Source organism: Trichomycterus rosablanca, chromosome 21 (genome assembly GCF_030014385.1).
Source record: "Trichomycterus rosablanca isolate fTriRos1 chromosome 21, fTriRos1.hap1, whole genome shotgun sequence".
Classification (NCBI taxonomy): Eukaryota; Metazoa; Chordata; class Actinopteri; order Siluriformes; family Trichomycteridae; genus Trichomycterus; species Trichomycterus rosablanca.
This window is the reverse complement of record NC_086008.1, coordinates 20,203,103-20,221,613: the sequence shown is the minus strand read 5'-3', so window position 1 is coordinate 20,221,613 and position 18,511 is coordinate 20,203,103. Positions and strand designations below refer to the sequence as shown.

Below are 18,511 nucleotides of genomic sequence, written 5' to 3'. Positions count from 1 at the left end.
GACTTGCAATCCAGTCACATGAACTTAATTTAAGCAATTTTTAATTAGAACTTTTATAATTTTAAGACCCCACCACTGTACAAAAGTCAAACAACTCCAATCTGGGCTTATGAACCCAACAAATCTGTTTTACCTCTATTGTTTCCCTTCCGCGTTACCAAGCCAAGGTTGTCAGTAAGCTTTCTATTATTAATAAACATGTCTGAACATAAGTGAGTAAACAAATGAGTTTGACACGTCAGCACTTCATTTCAGCTTTATTTAACTTGCATGAACAAAAGTTTTTCTTTTGCAATATTAAAGCTATTTTTCTCATACAGAAATCACACATATCTCTGCATTATTTATCTCCACTCTCACTCATAGAGCAAACAGTCTTTATGTCTCTTTGTCCTAATTCACTGCTCCATAATCACCCAGCCATGCTACACATAGACAAAACAGAGTGGCTGGTTTTGAAGGGAAAAAAATAACAGTAACTGGAAGTACAGAGTGATTTAAAATAAAGTAAGAGGCCGTCGTTGTATGGCTTTAAGTATTGACCTGTCATGGCTGCCGTAACAAAATCACTTATTCGTATAAAAAGTTAAAATCCTAATACTGATGTGACAAAAGCTGATTTTCTAAATAAATAAATACGTTTGCATTTAAATGAATCGAGTACAAACCATAAATAGCTCTACAGCAAACTGAATAAAGCAACGTTTAATAAGTATTACACAGTAGCCGAGGCACATCATCTAAATTCTGAAAAAGAACAACAATGTGGATTTTAGCATTTCTTCTGATTTAACAGAGCCTTGCATGTCAGTCTGTTTAAAGAGGAAAATCCCTTATCTTTGCTGGGCTTCAGCTCTTCAGGACACACCTGACACATAAATTTTTATTAGCAAATGCAGAAAAAAAATGATGCTTGCATTGACAATTCTTCTGTACCTTCTAGTAGTGACACACTAGTGTATCAGCACTAGAGACTAGTGTATACAAAAATAGAACTTGATGCTATTGTGTTACCATCTGTTCTTAAAATACATGGAGTGTGGAATGTGAACTGCGAGGACCCGGGCGAGGAGAGTATTAGGAGGATACTGCCAAGCGTACCCGCTCCACAGGGTTCAAGAGAAGGTTTTTTGCTGCCTTGATTGTGTTTTTCATGAGCATGGCTACAGTCATGGGTCCAACACCTCCGGGGACTGGAGTGATATAACCGGCTTTCTTTCGTACCCCTGAGAAAAACAAGAGATTTAGAAATGGTGATCTGCTTTTTAAACTACCCCACTGACTTCTTAACACAAACTATTAACATGTTTAAGTAGACTCTCATGTGTGCCCCCTTACCAAATTGTTCTTCTTTTGCATATGTGTCACACTTATATGTTTTAGATCATCAAACTGAATTTAATATAAGACAAAATGTGCAATGTATTACCTTCAAAGTCCACGTCACCAACAAGTCTTTCCTTTCCAGTCAAGGGGTCGTGTATTCTGTTAATTCCAACGTCAATAACAGCTGCTCCTTCTTTTATCATATCTGCCGTGATAAGGTTGGGGATACCTTCGAAAAGAATCAAATTGAACAACTGGGTTCCAACTCTATTTTATCCACATGTTTATCCATCTATTTTCAATATTCTCAATAATCTAGTCATCTCCGATTCCCCTACTGCAGTTTCTCTGCTGCTTGCACCAACCCCTTTCTGGTCAGGGAGAGCAAGCAGTGGGTTTCCACACAGAGCAAAGATTTGTGTAAAACTCCCATCACTACTGCCAGCACCCAAACCATATTGTAGTGCAAGCAAGAAGAGGTGAACTACCACAATACTCTGTTATTCCATACTCTTGTCTGAGACCGTGGGTCATTTATTACCGGGCTGCACAGAAATAATAAATAATCAGAGATCGCTACAAAAACAAAAAAAATACTGCTTCCATTTCTAACACACTTCGGGTTATTGTCTCCTATCACCCCTAGGTGGGAGCAGCGTCTCGTTGCAGCAAAAAATGATCTTATATGAAACCGTTCCATGATGCAAAAAAGGTTGGGGATCGCTGGTTTATAGGGCTGGAACTTATTTATTTCCTGCTTGTAATAAACATTTAACACTTTAGAACTGGAAAATCCGTGTACAATTCTTACCAGCTGCTGCAACAATAATGTCGGCGATTTTTGTGTGCTGCTGAAGTTGCTCCTTAGGTGTGTAACGGTGAGAGATGGTTACTGTTGCATCACCTAAAGCACGGGAAGAAGTAAACATCACTATGTCACACAAAGCATGTATATGAGAATAATATCTTGCATCTGTTCTGACTTACCTCCCGGCCTTTCATGCCTCCCATCCGTGTGTAGTAGCATGGCGATGGGCATCCCCACATTCTTCGAGCGACCGGCTACCACAACATTTTTACCCAGAGTGGGAATGCCTTTAAAAGGGGAAAAGAGAAAATGATATCAAAATCATAAAATAACACTTTTATTAACACAATAAGTAGTCAAACTCCTTACAGATTTATTTGTACATAAAGCACAAAGCATAACCTATATACAATAGAACAGGACAAAGCAACAGCAAAACATTATTTCTCATCACAACCTGATTTTTATGACATAAGAAAACATGAAAATGTACATTTTAAAGTGGTAGGTAAGCCACTTTGTATCCAAATCAAAATCAAGGCTATTTCATACAAACGTTCAACTAGAGAAAGGTCATATTTACTAACAGATCCAAGTCTGAGATTTATAGACACAACAAATAGGATTATGGAGGAGAAAATGAGACAGACTGGTGCCACAGGTTATCAAAACAACAGTCAGTTATGGTGGTGGTAAGATTTAAGTCTGGGCTGTTTTGCCTACTTGACTCAGGCATCTGCAGACTCAACTACAACCTGACAAAGGAGAAGTACCAGCCATTTGTGACCCAAAACACAGCTCAAAGCTTTGCATCATCTATTTAAAGACCAAAGATCAAGGAGTGCTAAGTGACTTTCCTCTACAGTCACATGACCTAAACCCCATCAAGCATTTATGAGGGCACTTCAGGGCAGAGAAAGCCAAGAATTCAGTGACATCACAAGATGCTCACAAACGTGTGTGGTCCATACCAGCTTGAGTGTTTACCGTCATCACAGCAAAAGAGAGACATACCAAAATCTCTCAGACTACTGACCCCTACTGTATAAACTATCATACCACTGCAAGACTCAAACATGACGTCCAGTACCTGTGCGTTTAATTATTTCCCACACTCCCCACGGTGTAGCGGGAAGCATAGACATCTGGTCCAAGCACATACGCCCCACGTTGACCACATGGAAGCCATCGACGTCTTTACCTGGGCAGACCGCATTACATATACGCCGCTCGTCAATGTGCTCTGCAAAAACAGACAGACTCGTTCAGTGACTTTTGAAAAGCTGTGACGATACAGTGATACTCTTGTTATTATAACCTGTCACAAGAAAATGACGATCCTACCAGGCAGAGGCAATTGTACCAGGAGGCCGTCCACTCTCGGGTCAGAGTTAAGCTTGTCAATCAGCTCCAGCAGGTCTTCTTCGGAGGTAGAAGAGGACTTCAGTATGGTTTCACTAGTGATACCTACGTAGATAGGAAACACACATATACAAAACGTAGTAATTAATAATAGTAATGATGCTGAAAAAAACAGCATGTGTGAACTGCCATAGCAATAATTGTATGATGACAAGTCTGGACAGCCAATATTACTGGTGCAAAAAAAATGGTTATAAATATTATAGCAGCGGCTCTTACCAACATCAGCAGCGGCTCGGGTCTTGTTCAGTACATACGAATGACTGGCCGGATCGTCGCCCAGCAGAACCACGCTAAGATGAGGTCGTCGGTTTCCAGCAGCAACCCACTCTTCTACGTCGGCACGGGCCTCTTCGCGGATCTGACGGGCCAACTTCCTGCCCGAGATGACCACAGCCTCTGGTCTGAGGGAGAGAGGTCAGATTTTAACACGTCGTTATTAACTGGTAATTAGTTACAAATTCAATCATATGAAAAGACTATATACACACACGAGCCAAAACATTTTGACCACCCTCACATGTACACAGCAAATACGGTCAAGTGTAAAGACCACCAACTGGGATAAGAGCCAAATAATTATGGCCAGAGAACAAAACCTGAACCACCAACACAACGTTGGGCAGCCAGTGCTCATTAATGCCAGCAGACAACAAAGGCTATTCATTGTCTGCTGTTAAGGACCAATCCAGTTTTATCCTAGAACCTCAGGACCTTCAGACGTTTTGTGGAGTCCATGCTTTAGAAAGTAGAAGCTGTGTTTCTACATATTGGGCAGATGGTTATAATATTTTAGCTAATAACTGTTATATTAAGTATTTAATATTTTACTTCATTAAATATAAAGGTCTTGTAAATATATGCTGAAAATCAATTCTGAAATCGATGCCTGAAACACATTTCAAGTTCTTTTCAAGCAACCTATGCGTCAATGAATAACAACATTCCTCAATGAGGAACTGCAAGGATGATAGTTTCTTCACCCTCTACAGTGCATGATACCTGGTGAACTCCCGAAACTGACTGGCATGCCATGCTTTTACAATGAATATTGCCACATGGACCCTGAAATACTTTGATAAACCATTGTTAATAAACACCGTACGTCACAACATCCACAAATGTGAGTAAGACGCTACTACTTAGACCGTACATATGGACGCCATATATCAAAAATGGTCAAAAATGCTTTGGGCTTGAGCTCACTCAAAATAGATCCATCCATAATGGAAACATTGTCTGGCAAGTCTATTGTTTAGACCCAAGACAAGCATCCTACTTGACATTGATCATGATGTGATTACAAATCAGCCCATCTGGGGTTGGCTCAACGTTGGGTCAGATATTGGTTTAGGATCCAGGCAGGTTCTTGTTAACTTTACCAGCGATAAATCCGTTTTAAAGAAAATGGGACGCATAGAAGAACTTTCAGCCTGTCTAAACATACATGAAGCACAATACATTTGCTGGGAACATCTGGAGAAGCCACTTACACTACATGCACATAGTATACTGTAATATCTAATATCAGTGTGAGGTTGGTATAAATGTTCTATAAATACAGCCAGTTTAGTTTTGGCTCAGTAATATGATCTGGATATTAATCAAACTGCTTCAGACACGTCAAAGCACTTCAATACAACTTGTTACAGGGCGGCACGGTGGCTCCGTGGGCAGCACTGTCTTCTTACAGCAAGAAGGTCTTCGGGTTCGATTCCCACACTTCTGTGTGGAGTTTGCATGTTCTCCCCGTGTCTGTGTGGGTTTCCTCCGGCAGTCCAAAGACATTCGAGTGAGGTGAATTGGAGACACAAAATAGATATAAACTTGTGAACTGATGAATCTTGGGTAAGGAGTGACTACAATTTCTGTCACGATTGTAACCAAAGTGTGTAAGACATGACGTTAAAATCCTAATAAATAAATAAGAATTGATATAGCCTATTCCCATCTACAATGCAACCTTATCTGGAGGTTGGTTGTGTGGTTGCTGGGACGTTTACTTTAGTCAGCGCGCATGCGCTGTGCAGGATTTCATCATCCAGAAGTAACGTCAATTCACCCGGCAATCCGCTAGAGGGCGCAACAACCGCGCGGTTAATAATCTCGCTTTTAGGCGTTAAATACCTTAAATACCTTTACTTGGTGTCAACCCGAGCCTGAAATTGTATCTAATTTTATTTTGCTCACCGATTTAGTGTTTAACTGATAAAAAAAAAAGATAGCAGTTCATTCCATAGATAAGATTACGTGACATAACGTAAGTGTCAAGAACAGCCGTGAAATAATAACAGCTTATTCTGGGACCACGCATGACTCAAATATACAAACATATAATTTATTAAGCAGGAACATGAATATTGATTTATTTTTAAATTAAAATAAATATATTTACCGGGTTACTGACAGATGAAGGCTGCACGCATGTTGTTGCGCATGCGCGCTCAGTTTCCTCAGTATTCTGAAGCTAGCCATGATAAACGGCTGTAACCTTCAAGGCAAAACACACACACACACACACACACACACACACAAATGGCATAAAAATAATAATAATAAAAATGTGTTTTAAAGTGTCAAACCAGAGAGAATGAACTACCTTTCTCGGGCAGAGAAACCGGAGAGCGGTAGAGTCGCTTAACTCGTCCCACTCACACACGCGTCCCACTGGGCGGGTTAGATTAGCAAGAACCGCCCATTAGCCACTGCGCTAAACCGGACTAATACACTGTTTTAACGATTTATATCTATACATTGTTTTGTTCTGCTTTAAATGAAGTCTTTGTGAGTGGAATGATGCAGCAAATAAACAACAAGAATGAATAATATAGTATTTTACAGTAGTAGGATATTTTGGTAATCCTACCACGTCACAATTATTCAACTCCTACGTCATACTGCTAATCTAAAACCTACTGCTAGTTTGTAGGACCTAAATTTGGGTTACAGCCTGATTAAACCATCAGGAACTCGATATCGTCTGTGTGTGGGTAGTGGTTAAGGCACTGGACTAGTAGGCAGAAGGTTGCCAGTTCAAACTCCACCACTGCCAGGTTGCCTCTGTTGGGCCCTTGAGCAAGGCCCTTAACCCACAGTTGCTTAAACTGTATACTGTAAATCGCTTTGGAAAGCGTCTGCTAAATGCCGTAAATGTTGACTGCCTTTCCTCTAGAATAACGTCACCAATAATTAGTAGATTTAGCACTATTGGCTATCATTAACTGCCGTTACGATGCACGACTTGCTCCACAAGGCAAGTTCATTTGTATAGCACCTTTCACACAGTGGCAATTTAAAGTTCTTTACATAAAGAAAAATTAAAAGCATTAAAACGTTCCTGAGATCTAGAACCTCAGAAAGACTTCTTGCAAACATTTAGTTACAATTAAGAGAACATGAAATTAAAACAGAGAGATAAAAATTTAAGAACATGAAGAAACTAAAAGAAAATATAGTAAAATGATGGCCACACAGACCCAGAGCCACACAGACCCAGAGCCACACAGGACCCAGCTAATTGACTGACTGTTCGTAGGACCTAAATTTGGGTTACAGCCTGATTAAACCATCAGGAACTCGATATCATTTGTGTGTTGCGAGGGGTTGCTAATTATATCTGCTAAAAAACCTGGACACTGTCTGTCAAACTGAAGACCGAAGTCTCGCTACCCATGTTAACGACCTTTCCTCTAGAATAACGTCACCATTAATTAGTAGATTTAGCACAATTAGCTATCGTTAACTGCCGTTTTGATGCACTACTCCACAAGGACCCTCAGACAGCTAATTGACTGACTGCCTGATAAAACATGTGGGAAGCCATAAAAGTATGGACAGAAGCTCTAGCCCATAGAAAACCGGAACATTAAGTGTCCTGTGTGAGAGCTACCTTTCCTAGTAACAACACTTTTTAATCGTTTAGGAGCTGAGGGTTAGGGTTCGGGATTTCCGTGTGGTCACTGATGCACCACCTAAAATCTGGATGGTTCCTTTCTAGCTTAGGCATACAGAACTCACCATCTTTTCTTCTTGATCACAGCTCATGTATCCACTGTCTTTTGGTCCATCTTAGATGATCTCAGGCTCAGAGAACTCTGTGTAGAATCGATGTATGGCTTTTTCTTTGTGTAAAAGAGTTTCAGGTTGCAGTACAGGACAATGATTTTCTGAAGTACTTCTAAACTTTTGTGGCTATATTAATCACGGCAGCGTGAAGGTCTCTCATGCAGTGCATTGTAGTGCCGGTCCCAAGCCCGGATAAAATAGGGAGAGTTGTGTCAGGAAGGGCATCCGGTGTAAAAATTGTGCCAAATCGATGCGGATCCTGATCCGCCGAGAGCCGACCCCGCAACCGAACGGGACAAAAGCCGAGGAAGAAGAAGAAGCGTGAAGGTTTCTCATGCAATGCCATCTGAGGGTTTAAAGGTCACGCACATTCAACAGAGACTTCCAGCCTTGCCCTAATGAGAATAAGATTTCGCCATATTCTCTGAATCTTTTCCACAATATTATGTACGGTAGATGATGTTTCACTGAGAAATGTTCTTTATAAACTGAATGACGATGCTTAGTTATTGGAACTGTTTGGTTGCAGTTATTGTGGCTAAAGGTGCCACAGATATTTAGTTCAATGGTGTGTGATGTAGGTGTTGCATGACCTTTTTTTCCACCCTTCACTACAAAATGTGCTTAGTGTTTCTCTAAGTTCTCCTTGCTTACGGTACATAGGTTATTCATGAGGAATTAAAACCAAGGAATTTTGTGTGACAAATTTGACAAATTAGAAATCCGGAAAGCAGCGTTTTTATCGAGTGTTGTTTAAAATTATTTTATATATAACAATGTCACCAGTGCATGAGTGATTAGCATGTAGGAAACTGAATATACAATAATAAAAGTACAAATGTTCTACATTTCTCTGTAATATTTGAAAACTACGTCTTAAGTCTTTTGGTGCAGTTATTGAGTAAGTCATTGCGAGGATGTTTCTGTCTCCTGTTGTTTATCAGACCAATCATCCTCTTCTAAACTCTGCGTTTCCTTCTGCTCTGCGGCGACCACAGTGCACTTCCTGTTTTAGCACAGTTGTGACTTTCTTTAAGGCGTTAAAACTTGACAAACACTTTGTTTTGATCGGTTTAATGCACTTATCAAGACGTTTAGCCATACTTTAAAAAGTGTCTGGAGTATTTATTCACTGAAGAGGTTATTAGAAGTGAGAGCAAAGTGAACGGAAATGAGCTTCTTATTGTAAGTACTTCGTAGCTTCGTAGGTTTTTAATAAAAAAAAAACTCACACTGCTAAATATAATCAACCAAGATTTATTGTTTTTAGTTTTTTATTATTATTGTAATTGTTTGTGTTTTTATTAAAATTACTGTTCTTAATAAAATTAAAACAATTCTGGGTGAATAATAATAAATAGACTTTATTAAGTAAATACAATTTACTTAATCCAAATCCAATTCAATCCAGTTCAATCCAGTTAAATCCAATTGCAAATATTTAGTGCAAATTCTCAGTATTTTGCACTTTTTGCTGGTTGTGCAAATTTGCACTTGTTGGTAATTACGTCAATGTGACGTAGCAGCTAATATGCTGGTTTCAGATTTTCAATTTTCCCTGTGTGATCAAGATTTGTCAAGTAAAAATTGACAATAACATTATATATAAATAACAGATACACATTGTTAAGTTCTAAACAAGTTGGTACCAACATCCACTTATTTTAGAGTGACCATGTTTTGCTTTTCAAAAAAATGGATCACTGAGGTTAAGGTGGGCAGAAAGAGGCAGACAGTGGGTCTAAAGTTGAAGTCGCTGGTGGCCATTTGTAAGTAGGCCTGTATGTCTCTGATGGGGGGGTTGATGCCTTCAAAATTATTTATGTAAATACAAGTCATTCCTTACCAAGATGGTAATTACAATATATATTGGGAGGACCTGCCCCCCACCCATATTAAAATTAGCTCAAGAAGTCCCCCAATATACTAATGTGGAAATGATCCACCTGGAATACTGTAGCAACCAGCTAGCAGCACCCTAGTGATGCATCCAAGAACAGCATAGCAACCAGATAGCAACACCCTTCAAACCACCTTAATAAACTCAGCAAAAAAAAACAAGCAACCATGAAAACCACAGCAACTAAGAATCTTACAAATCACTCGGAACAATTGTGGAATGATGTTTTAAGTAAACACAAGTAATTCATGATTGTGTCTTTGCTTTCTTTAGTGGCAAGTCGTCAAAGACTTTCAAGCCTAAGAAAAACATCGCTGAGGGTTCCCGGCAGTATGAGCTCCTGAAACATGCTGAAGCCACGTTAGGAAGTGGCAACCTTCGGGCCGCTGTCATGTTACCAGAAGGAGAGGATCTTAACGAGTGGATTGCTGTTAATAGTAAGTCTGTATGACTGCACAACAAGTAGAATAATACAAAATATAACAGTTAATATAACAGTTTTGAACACCTAAAATGTTCTGAATGACAGTTTTCATGGCTTAACACTATTTTATCCTGGTCAAGGGTGGCGGTGGGTGTGGTTTCCGGTGCAGGACCACACCCTGTACAGGACGCCAATTCATCACAGGGCCTCGGCCACCCCATGCCCCCTCAGACATAGCCAATCTTGTCTATATGCAGACCTTGGAACCCTGGAGGGCAACTCAAGCCACCTTTCAATTATGTGTTTTATATAATATTAATATTATTAGCAACACTGTTGTCTAATTGACTTATTCTTATCTCTAATAATTGATTTAATTGGTTCTAGCTGTGGACTTCTTCAACCAAATCAACATGCTGTATGGTACCATCACTGAATTCTGCACTGAGACAAAATGTCCTGTCATGTCTGCAGGGCCCAGGTAAAAATAAATAATAAAATAATAAATAAATGACAGCATTTGTCTTAACACACATAATTTAGTCATGTTTACTGTTTACTCCTGCAGGTTTGAGTATCACTGGGCCGACGGCACCAACATAAAGAAACCGGTCAAATGCTCCGCCCCGAAATACATCGACTACTTGATGACTTGGGTTCAAGACCAGCTGGATGATGAAACTCTGTTTCCTTCCAAAATTGGTAAGCACCTGTCTTTTTTTGTCTTTTGTTGTTTTGTAATGGGATGCCCAACAAGCTTTGGGTGTCCACATATTTTTTGCCATATAGTGTCACTGCAGTGCTGAAACTGGATGACCATTTAAATCATATTTGGTTAGTGGAGGTTTTGTGGGAAGCTTCTTCTACTGATAGATAGAGGAACAGGAATTAAAGACACAAAGCAACCTCAAAACATCATTGAGCCTCCTTCATGTAGACACAATGTTCTTTTAAAGCTTTTCTCTTGTAGACAGAGTTGCCAAGACTTACCAAAAAGCTCTAATTTTGTTTCATCTGTCTAATGCACATTCTCCCAGAAGGACTGTGGTTTGTACACACACTGTTTTGCCCAATCAGATCTGGTCTTTTGTGTCTTTCTTTTTACAACAGGGGGTACCAATATCTCCATCTATGTCTGTGTATAATTCTCGTTGTCCCCGGTTGCTCAAGGATTACACTTTTGTGTTTTTATTTAGGTGTACCCTTCCCAAAAAACTTCATGTCAGTGGCTAAAACCATTCTGAAGCGTCTCTTCCGAGTTTATGGCCATATCTACCACCAGCACTTCGACTCAGTCATACAACTGCAGGAAGAGGCCCATCTCAACACATCCTTCAAGCATTTCATCTTCTTTGTGCAGGTGAAATGGGATTTTTTAGAGGATTGTTTTTAAAGCAGTGTGTTTTGCTCAATACGGACAATATTTTGTAAAACTCCAATTCCAAAAAAGTTGGGACAGTCAGTGATGGGTACTTTGATAAGTGTGTTGCAACTGATACAATTATTTACAAAAACCTATAGACTTTTTATTTACCTTTTTCCTTCCGTCCCAGTTGTTCTGGAATTGTGTTTGTATTAAATATGTATTTACATCTGATTTTATACAGTTTTTTGTTTGTTTGCATGGATAGGAATTCAACCTGATTGATCGGCGAGAGCTGACTCCACTCCAGGAACTAATCGAGAAACTAGGAACAAAGGACAGATAAAAAAATCATTACAAACAACAGAAATTGAAGATAGTGTCGGTACCCTCTGTGGATAGATCGATTTAACGTGGTGGGGTCTGGTATTCTTATATTCTTATGAAAGCTTTGGTCTTTTACTTCACATCTAACACAATGTACTTATACAATTTACAAATTACAGCTATATATTTGTCTACATGTAACAAAATTGTTAAAATAATTACTAATTACTGAAAATTTGTGTTTAAAAATCAGTCAGTAAATCGTTTATTAAATCTTTTTTTAATTTTTAAAAAATAAAAGAGGTATAAAACATGTGTCAGTATTTAATAAGGTAAAACTGCAAGTGTGTGGTAAAACAAAATGACATACACTTTGTGGCCAAAAGTATGTGGACACCCTTCATATAGATTGAATTTAAAGTAAAGGTTATATAGGGTAACTGAAATGCTTTCTCTTTCAGCATGATTAAGCCCATGAACACAAACAAGGTCCAGTTTATGTACAAAGCAGCTCGGGTTACCTACACACAGCCCTGGTCTCAGTCCAACTCAACACTTTTGGGATGATTTGAACTTGGATTGTGATACAGGCCTTCTCTCTTAACTCTATGGACTGAATGGGCACAAATTCCAACAGACTTGCTCCAAAGGAAAGAGGGAGCAATCCAGTACAAATGCCCATACAAAATGGTTTTGGAATAAAATGTCCAACAAGCTCATGGTCAGGCGTCCTGATACTTTTGTCCATGTAGTGTATTTTAGCAATGCACTGTGTACTTGTTTATTTTCGACATTTTTATTAAATGTAATAAATCGAATGAGTTTATTGGTTCTGTGTAAAAGCATCAGTGTTTTTTGTACATTTTCTTACATTATTTTTACATTTTAATGCTAATCAACTATTTTCTTTTTTATTTTATTTGTATTTTTCAACACTTCAGCTGCTTCAATCAAGCCAGGATTTTGCTTGTTGTATATTGGGCTTTATAACGTGACATATTTTTTTTAAGGGACTGCAGGCCGTTCAAGCGAGCACCTGCACTCTTTTCTGCAGAATGTAACTTGATGCTTACAGTTGTAACTGATACAGTGCAAGCTTTGGGGATAGAGGGCCTTGCTTAAGGGCCCAACCATGATGGAGCCTGAACCAGGGACCACTTAACTACTGAGCTACTGTCCTCTAGATGGCAGCATTCGTTGCTCCAAAATGCCTATGAACCTTTCAGCATTAATGGTGTTTAGCAAGTTACCCATGCTGTTAGCAATAATACACCCCCCCATACTAAGAAAATACTGGCCTCAACTCCTATTGATAACATGGTTGGTTCATTGGTTCTTTTCCTCTTTTATCATAATGTCTAATCAATCATTGATTTGTTTTAAGACTGCTAAAAGCTTGTTTTGCTATTTTAGGCTTGGCTAATTTTTATATCTGTATTTTAAGAAATTAAAAGGAAACCGGACTACCCAGAGAACACCTACAGGATTAGACAGCAGGGGCTTTTATTTTGAAATGTAGACTCCACATGCTTAGGCGCAACACGTTGTGTAAAGAAAGCAAGAAAATTCAAAATAAAAGTATCTTTTCATAAGCGGTGAAGTTTCTCGTTTTCATTCATTTATCATTTTAAATGTGCTTCAGAAGGATTTGGATGAACTAGAATAAGGGTATCATTACTCAGAGAGCTCGTTAAACGTGTTTTTTGATGTATACCCGAATCCAGACCTGTTCTTCTCATGCTGCATCCGTTAGGTCTGTGTTTAAGGGTGTCAGATGTAACACATGTGTTCTGTTTACACCGATCCTCTGTCCAGCCGTGCTATCACCCCGTCGACATGCCGGACAGCGTGGGTACCCACCTGTAGAGAACCCTGCGGTGGCACTGGGCATCAGCCGGGGCTTCCATTCACACTCGTCCAAGCCCAAGTGCCACCTGAAGAACCAGGGCATGGATGTGAAGAGCCATGTGAAGAGAGTCTCTATTGAGGGGAACATAGGTTGGTACCTATTTTAACATGGTTTGATCAAACAAATACAAATAAAAACACAAAACAGTCATTTTGCATCTACATTTGCAGCATTTAGCAGATACTTTAATCTAGTGATTAAGGAACTGGACTAGTAATCGAAAGGTCACTGGTTCAAGCCCCATCACTAATTGCTTAGACAGTGTACTTGGCAGTTGTGGGGCTTGAACTGACAACCTGCCGGTTGCTAACTGCTGAGCTATTTCTACCCTATAAACCAGTGTTGAGCATTACATTTACAAATATAGACCCTTTTACGTAATGATGACTGCATACAATATGAGCAATTGAGGGCCTTGCTCAGGGGTCCAACAATGGCAAATTAGCAGTGGTAGGGCGTGAACTGGCAACCTTCTGATCCCTAGTCCAGTACCTCAACTACTGTGTTGGCACTGCCAATATCTTACAATAACAAGTCAACTACTCAGTCGTACACTTGGATTTGATTCTGCCTCAGTCATAAGTTGCACCAGATAAAACTGGACTAATAATTGTTAGAACAATTAACTAAATGCATTTCACTGCAACTGACTCTTGCCTTATACTTTTATGTCCTTTTTGATAACTTTAGCGGTCGGAAAGTCCACTTTTGCAAGGTTGCTGAACAATGCTGGGCAAAACTGGGAAGTCATACCTGAACCTGTTGGCAAATGGCAAAACGTTGAAGATGCGACTTCACAAGTAAGACAGACACTGTTACTGTTTTTTTTTAAACTGGGTACTAAGACCACTGATGGAAACAGTGACCAGAAACCGGATAGGGTCTCTTTCATAACTAATGCAGCTACGACCTCTGCTGGCTGATTGATGGGGCCTGCACAGAGACGGGAAAAGAGAGCGCTGATCAGGGTGTGTCTCTCCGTACACAGTGCTGATCCGCATTACACTCGTGAAAGTGTGGGTAACAAGAAGCATATGGCTGCTGCCCATGTGTCGGAGGGGGCGTGGGCTAGCTTTGTTCTCCTCAATCAGAGCGGGGATCAGCATTGGTGACGCAATCTGGCAACTGGAAGCGCTAAAAGGGAGAAAAGGGGAGAAAATGCATAAACAAAATATTAATAAAAATTACCAATGTGATCAGTTATAATTTATGCCGTCGTCTTTGTCCTTGCTTTTCTCCAGCATCCAGCACCATCCTCCAAAGAAACGGCCAGCAATCTCTTACAAATGATGTATCAGGATCCCAAACGTTGGTCCTACACCTTCCAGACGTTCTCCTGCATGAGCCGCATGCGAACCCAGTTGCAGCCAGTTCCCCCGAGGCTGGTGCAGGCCGGAGACCTGGCCGTACAGGTGTACGAACGCTCCGTCTATAGTGACAGGTGAAGACAGACATCAGTTTTATTACCAGTTAACAGATTTTCCTTTCTTTCTTTTTTTTGACGTCTCGGTGTTTTGTTTACTTCAGGTACATTTTTGCCAAGAATCAGTCTGAACTAGGGAGTATAAATTCTACAGAGTGGGCCGTGTACCAGGACTGGCATTCCTTCCTGGTGGAGCAGTTCGGTGCTAAGGTGCAGCTGGAGGGAATCATTTACCTCAGAGCGCCTCCACAGGTAAGTAACGTTACACTTGGTTCATTGGGCTGGATTCCCCCTCCATGTTGTGGGCGTGTTTGTTAACGAGCACTTTGTCTTTTGACAAGCCCCCGAATGCAGTGTAATTTATACACCCCCTAATATCAGGTGTTAATTATATGCAGACCCGGTTTCTTAGTGGAATTTAGTAACTGATTATTTGCAGCAGCTGTTTCTCTCATATACGTCTCATATACAGTATATACAGTATATGCAGTATATATATACCTTTATATACCCTTCATTACCAGCCACTGTGTTTACTCTTTAATCACAAGCTTGGTCTAACTAGAATGAATAAATCCTATAAATCCTGATCCAGGTTGTGCTCGTTTTCAACAGACGTGCATGCAGAGGCTGGGCCGGCGTGGTAGACAAGAGGAACGAGGTATACAGCTCCAGTACCTCGAAACCCTGCACAAACAGCATGAAAACTGGCTTATAAACAAATCTACAAAGTGAGTTTGTCTGGTATTTACTGAGCAAGGTGTAGAGTCATCACTTGTTGTGACGTAATAGTAACAAGATGATTGGTCAGTCCTGATTGGTGATATAGTGGTAATATTACTTCTAATATACTCATTCATACTTATATCTGATATTATATATTTTATGTTTAATTTTCATCCCTATCTATACACCTGTATATAAAACAATGTATATTATTACTCCTATTCTATCTATCTATCTATCTATCTATCTATCTATCTATCTATCTATCCATCCATCCATCCATCCATCCATCCATCCATCCATCCATCCATCCATCCATCCATCTTCTCCAAAAGCAAAAGTACAGATAGTCCACAGTGCATGTCAGTAAATTTAAAATAACGTTTGGTTTTTCCACTGTAGGATTCACTTTGATCACTTGAAAAACATCCCAGTGTTGGTACTGGATGCCAGCCTGGAGTTTGAGAAAGATTCTGGAATGCAGGCCGAGTTTATCACAAAGGTACATCTTGTGTGTGTATTTCTATATATGTTAACCCTATAACGCCAAGCGTATCGTATTTGATACATGATTTTTAAAGACCTCTACATTATCAGTATGTATATTGTTGAACCAAAAAATAGACAAAAATAAATAAAATGAATTTAGCAGGGTGTTCATTACTGTATACTGAACATAACAATACAAACAATACAAATCCTGATGTATCAAATATGATACACAACAAAACTCATATATGCAGACTAAAGGTCAAATAAACACTCCAGTTTAAAAAAAAATAGAATTTTGTGGCAATGTTTTGGTGGTTTAGGCTTTAAAGGGTTAATGATCGCTGCTTATGAAATAATCTCATATATTACTAGAACGTTAACAAAATACACTTTTATTTTCTAGGTTAAACGTTTTTTCCAGGATCTATGAACGTCAGGACCAGACACCAGCGTCTCAGATATCTGGACCATCTGTACACTGGGCCAAAGCTTTGAAATCTGTAATTATCTGACCAACGTTCAGACTTCCCAGACTACTACTGATTTACCATCGATTGCAATACTGTGTTATGTTGGTTATGTTGTGGTTATGTTCCATGGCAACAAGTCTGTCACTGTCTTTGAGGAGTTTTGCATGTTCTTTTTAATGTCTGTGCTTGATATGAGTGAATACGTAGCCCATTCATCAAATGAACAAATGTATTAGGATTGAATTCATGTGTTTCAGCCACAACAGTTGCTAACGTTGTGATAAATCGGTGAAATGATATGCTTTCAACTGTGCAGCAACAGTTTAGGGAAGGCCCCTGCCTGTTCCAAAGACATGAAGATTTAAAGAAACACCAGCGGCCTGCACAGAGCCCTGACCTCTTTGACAGCTTTGGAATGAACCGGAACATCAGCTGAGGCTTTCTTGACCGTCATAAGTGCCCAGCCATACAAATGCTTTTTAACCGAATGGGCACAAATTCCCACAGATATATTTCCAAGTCGTGTGAGAAGCTGTTATTGGTGAGAAGTGGCTGTTAGTTTATTTTAGTTTTTATATTCATATTCAAAACATCTAGAGAATACAGCTTGCCTTGTTCGCCCTCTGCTGGTAGTAACATGTAACTGCAGTTATTTAGTGGGGTGCTGTAGGTTGGCATGTTACATTCCAATACCAATACTACATTCGCTGCTGAACATCACTTGGTTTGGTATTGTGTAGTATTTGGAGTTGAATAGCAGGTCTAAATAACTTAATCTATGTCTAGTCTTAGTCTATGTCTAGGTCTAGAACCTTGTTTTTGGTGTGCATTACTACAATGCAGATTTGAAACAGGTCTTATATATAGTATTTTTCTACCAAGACGTAGCATTGTTAAACCACAGTAAACTGTTATTAGTAATTCAGATGATACACACATACAGTTTGGATTGACTTTGAAAAATAATGGTTAATATTTGTAAATACTTACATTTTATTACAGGCTTAAATAAAAAGAATAACAGTTTGACTTTTTCTGCCATTGTGTTCTTATGTCTTCTGTTCAGGGGGGTGTCATGTAGGGTGTATGGAAATCTACCAGATGTATAGAGGACTCAGCCAAGAAGGTTTGAATACCATTGGACTAGTGCAGCCTATTGACATGATCTTTCATGAGTCTTACCCATCCAGCCCCCCTTAGGTTTTTGCGCTATTTCTATACTTGTGGGAGAGGCCCATGAGTCTTGTAGGTCCCCCCATGTGTGTTAGATTTCTAACAGGTACATAAATAAAGTATGGTGGGACTATTTAATGTAACACATTAATGAATGGTTTGATTCATACACATATATAAATGCAGGACTTGCTCGGTCTAAACTAATCTGTGGTGGGAGGTGTGCCGCACGGGTTGGGCTTAAGCCCGATGGAGTTTTTGTTCTTTACCCACGCGCTGCACCCGCCGCACAAAGCCACTAACTTTGGCTCTTGATTCCTCAGGGGAATAAAGGAACAGAGAAGGGCTGCGCGGCGGCACACGATGCTCCTTTGTTTATCTGGTCAAACAGTGGGGTCCAGAAAAGAAAAAAAAGACAATAGGTCATCTGGAGGTTTAATATACGTAGCTAAAATAGAATTATACCCCAACCCTTATACCTTTGCATAAATAATTCACTTCGTATAATAATAAAAAATAATAATAATATAATATTATGTAATAATAATTAAAGCAATAATAATAATAATATTAACAGGGAGGAAGAATTTTGTTTGTATAGTACAACTGCTTGTTTCTCTGTTAATGTGACATATGATAAACTCTTGAATCTTTAATAATAATAAAATTAATTATCTTTGATT

At 39.3% G+C, this 18,511-nt stretch overlaps 3 protein-coding genes across 3 annotated transcripts; 2 read left to right on the top strand and 1 right to left on the bottom strand.

Moving 5' to 3' along the window:
* Positions 1-239: 239 nt before the first annotated feature.
* On the bottom strand, positions 240-6,207 carry mthfd2 (methylenetetrahydrofolate dehydrogenase (NADP+ dependent) 2, methenyltetrahydrofolate cyclohydrolase). The gene is made up of 9 exons (XM_063017834.1): positions 6,156-6,207; positions 5,952-6,047; positions 3,776-3,960; positions 3,479-3,601; positions 3,225-3,377; positions 2,314-2,421; positions 2,138-2,230; positions 1,430-1,555; positions 240-1,226 (listed from the first exon to the last, which is right to left on the bottom strand). Exons 2-9 carry the CDS (start codon positions 6,029-6,031, stop codon positions 1,078-1,080), a joined length of 1,017 nt encoding a protein of 338 aa, XP_062873904.1. The 5' UTR covers positions 6,032-6,047; positions 6,156-6,207; the 3' UTR covers positions 240-1,077.
* Positions 6,208-8,649: 2,442 nt separating this feature from the next.
* On the top strand, positions 8,650-13,227 carry mob1a (MOB kinase activator 1A). The gene is made up of 6 exons (XM_063017481.1): positions 8,650-8,806; positions 9,795-9,958; positions 10,333-10,426; positions 10,514-10,647; positions 11,142-11,305; positions 11,577-13,227. Exons 1-6 carry the CDS (start codon positions 8,793-8,795, stop codon positions 11,652-11,654), a joined length of 648 nt encoding a protein of 215 aa, XP_062873551.1. The 5' UTR covers positions 8,650-8,792; the 3' UTR covers positions 11,655-13,227.
* dguok (deoxyguanosine kinase) lies at positions 13,162-17,653 on the top strand. The gene is made up of 8 exons (XM_063018337.1): positions 13,162-13,183; positions 13,451-13,633; positions 14,235-14,344; positions 14,786-14,985; positions 15,072-15,219; positions 15,583-15,698; positions 16,096-16,195; positions 16,589-17,653. The coding sequence occupies exons 1-8, from the start codon at positions 13,162-13,164 to the stop codon at positions 16,613-16,615; spliced, it is 906 nt and encodes a 301-aa protein (XP_062874407.1). The 3' UTR covers positions 16,616-17,653.
* The last annotated feature ends 858 nt before the right edge of the window (positions 17,654-18,511 follow it).

Bases quoted from the DNA above. Each gene is read 5' to 3' on its own strand.
- dguok (XM_063018337.1), top strand. From the start codon at position 13,162: ATGCTTAGGCGCAACACGTTGT. The intron at 13,634-14,234 runs GTTGGTACCTAT...TGATAACTTTAG, and splicing joins CTCTATTGAGGGGAACATAG to CGGTCGGAAAGTCCACTTTT. The intron at 15,699-16,095 runs GTGAGTTTGTCT...TTTCCACTGTAG, and splicing joins CTTATAAACAAATCTACAAA to GATTCACTTTGATCACTTGA.
- mob1a (XM_063017481.1), top strand. The intron at 9,959-10,332 runs GTAAGTCTGTAT...AATTGGTTCTAG, and splicing joins CGAGTGGATTGCTGTTAATA to CTGTGGACTTCTTCAACCAA. The intron at 10,648-11,141 runs GTAAGCACCTGT...GTTTTTATTTAG, and splicing joins TCTGTTTCCTTCCAAAATTG to GTGTACCCTTCCCAAAAAAC.
- mthfd2 (XM_063017834.1), bottom strand. From the start codon at position 6,031: ATGGCTAGCTTCAGAATACTGAGGAAACTGAGCGCGCATGCGCAACAA. The intron at 3,961-5,951 runs GTAAATATATTT...TCTCTCCCTCAG, and splicing joins CTTCATCTGTCAGTAACCCG to ACCAGAGGCTGTGGTCATCT. The intron at 1,227-1,429 runs GTAATACATTGC...TGTTTTTCTCAG, and splicing joins TGGTGACGTGGACTTTGAAG to GGGTACGAAAGAAAGCCGGT.